Below are 2,671 nucleotides of genomic sequence, written 5' to 3' on the forward strand. Positions count from 1 at the left end.
ATAGTTTGTGTGCCTTTTCTTTGATGCTATTAGGTTATCTGTTTGATATTGCATAGCATACTTGCTTGTGAGTGCCTGTTTGGGATAACTGACGCACTACACTTTTGATATTGAGACTAATCACCTTGATATCGATTGTTTGGTGTAGACAGGAACCCTACATGGCTACTCGCGGGCGAGGTCGAACACGTACGCAAAAAAGTAAGAATGAGCAACCAACTGACAATCATGCCGAATTTATGGCTGCAATGGCGAATCTCACTAATACCATGGAAGATAATGCTGCTACGACTCTGCAAGCTGTGCAGAGATTGGCCCAACCGACTGGGAATGGCAAAGGGAATGCCAATGATAATGCTGAGGGTAACAGTGATAACACAGGAGGAGTTCCGATGACCTTGGCGACGTTCTTCATGGTTCATCCGCTAACTTTTTGAGGATCCACAAATCCTATTGAAGTAGACCACTGGTTCCAGGCTATGGAGTGTGCTTTACAGGCGCAGCATGTTTCTCTCAATCAATATGTGGAATTTGTCGCTTATCAACTAGCGAGAGAGGCTCAGCCCTGGTGGCAAGCTGAGTGTCGTTTGCTACAACTTCAAAACGCCGACATTCCATGGAAGGTGTTCCAAACGGCTTTCTATAAGAAATACTTTCCTGAGTCTGCAAGAGAACCAAAGGAGATGGAGCTAATGCAACTGAATCAAGGTTTCATGTCTGTGGTAGAATACACCAACAAGTTTGAAGAGCTTTGTAGATTTTCTTGGGTGTGTCAGGGTGACTCGGAGACCTTCGAGAGCTGGAGGTGTATTAAGTACCAGAGGAGTTTGAAGGATAGCATTATGACTGTTGTGGCTCCTATGGAAATCATTGTTTTCTCCGACTTGGTGAACAAAGCAAGGGTAGTGGAGGAGTATGGCAAGACCGTGGCGGCATCCAAGGACGCTCATGGAAGGAGCTCTAGTCGTGGGCGTGGCAAGTATTTTCATCCAAGAGGACAAAGCTTCAAAAGTGGAGGATATGCACCTCAAGGCCAAGGGGGCTTCAGAAAGAACAATCAGAATAAATTCCAGTATGCTAAAGGAAGAGAGAACAAGAGTGGTTGCTTCCGTTGTGGGTTACCTGGCCACATTGCAAGGGATTGCACTCGTGGGAGGAATCAGAATACGGACCAGAATCAGCACCAAGGTCGAGTCTTTGCTGTGAATGCCAAGGATGCTTCCAAGGCGGATCAGTTGATGAGAGGTATATGTCTAATTGGTGATAAATCCTTAGTTGCATTATATGATACTGGAGCTTCGCATTAGTTTATTTTGTTTGCTAAAGTTGAGGAATTAGGCTTGAAAATGTCAGAGTTACCTTTTGATCTGCATGTACATACTCCGCATCAAATAGTTATGACTAGGTCAGGTTGTAGACAAGTAGGTTTCAAGCTTGAAGGTAGAGACTTTGTGCATGATTTGATCTGTTTATCAATGGTGGGACTGGAGATGATTTTGGGGCTTGATTAGTTGTCGAAGAATCGAGTTTTGTTGGATTGCTTTGAACGGACTATTCGGTTTATGCCGGAAGGAGAGAATGGGGCAGTGGTAGCTACGGGGTATTACCTGAACTCTGTAATGGTGCATTGTAGTGGAGAGGAGTGTCAGGGTTATATTCTGTTGGCTGCTAATACATTGGGTGATGCCCAGAACTTAGATCAGATTCCGGTGGTTAGAGATTTTCCAGAAGTGTTCCCGGAAGATATCCCTGAGTTCCCACCTCAAAGGGAGCCGGGAGATGGACCAGTATCGATTGCGCCGTATAGAATAGCTCCGATAGAGCTGGCAGAGTTAAAGACTCAGTTGGAAGAGCTTCTGAACAAGAAATTCATTTGGCTTAGTGTATCACCGTGGGGAGCGCCATTTTTATTGGTGAAGAAGAAAGATGAAAGAATGCGTTTGTGTGTGGATTACAGACAGTTAAATAAAGTGACAGTGAAGAACAAGTACCCGCTGCCAAGGATAGATGACTTGATGGATCAATTGCAAGGAGCTGGAGTGTTTTCCAAGATTGATTTGAGAACTGGTTACCATCAGATAAGAGTGAAGGAGGATAATATCCCTAATACTGCACTTAAAACACGCTATAGACACTATGAGTTTGCGGTAATGTCTTTTGGGTTAACGAATGCACCTGCTGTTTTCAAGGACTACATGAACAGAGTGTTTCTCCCTTTTTGGACAAATTCGTGGTGGTTTTCATAGATGACATCTTAGTTTACTCTAAGATGGCAAAAGAGCATGAGGAACACTTGAGGATTGTGTTACAAATCTTGAAAGAGCGAAAGTTGTACGCTAAGTTGTCAAAGTGCGAGTTCTGGAAAGATGAAGTAAAGTTCTTAGGCCACGTGGTGAGTAAAAGAGGAATAGCTGTAGATCCTTCTAAGGTAGAAGCGATGATGGAATGGGAAAAGTAGTAACAGACGCCTTAAGTCGGAAGTCCTTGACAATAGCTTGGATGAGGATCAAGGAGGAGGAGCTGATGGAGGAGTTTATGGATCTTAAGCTGGATATTGATGAAGATGCCGGAAGAGCTTGCTTAAATCAGTTACAAATCTCAAGTGACTTTAAATATGAACTCTTGAAGGCTCATCAGAAAGATGACATGTTACCAAAAGTATTGCCAGCTA

At 43.7% G+C, this 2,671-nt stretch overlaps 1 protein-coding gene across 1 annotated transcript; it reads left to right on the forward strand.

The window, feature by feature from the left end:
- The first annotated feature begins 239 nt into the window (after window positions 1-239).
- On the forward strand, window positions 240-1,307 carry LOC130980783 (uncharacterized). Its single transcript, XM_057904428.1, has 2 exons — window positions 240-416; window positions 498-1,307. Exons 1-2 carry the CDS (start codon window positions 240-242, stop codon window positions 1,305-1,307), a joined length of 987 nt encoding a protein of 328 aa, XP_057760411.1.
- The last annotated feature ends 1,364 nt before the right edge of the window (window positions 1,308-2,671 follow it).

Source organism: Arachis stenosperma, chromosome 5 (genome assembly GCF_014773155.1).
Source record: "Arachis stenosperma cultivar V10309 chromosome 5, arast.V10309.gnm1.PFL2, whole genome shotgun sequence".
Classification (NCBI taxonomy): Eukaryota; Viridiplantae; Streptophyta; class Magnoliopsida; order Fabales; family Fabaceae; genus Arachis; species Arachis stenosperma.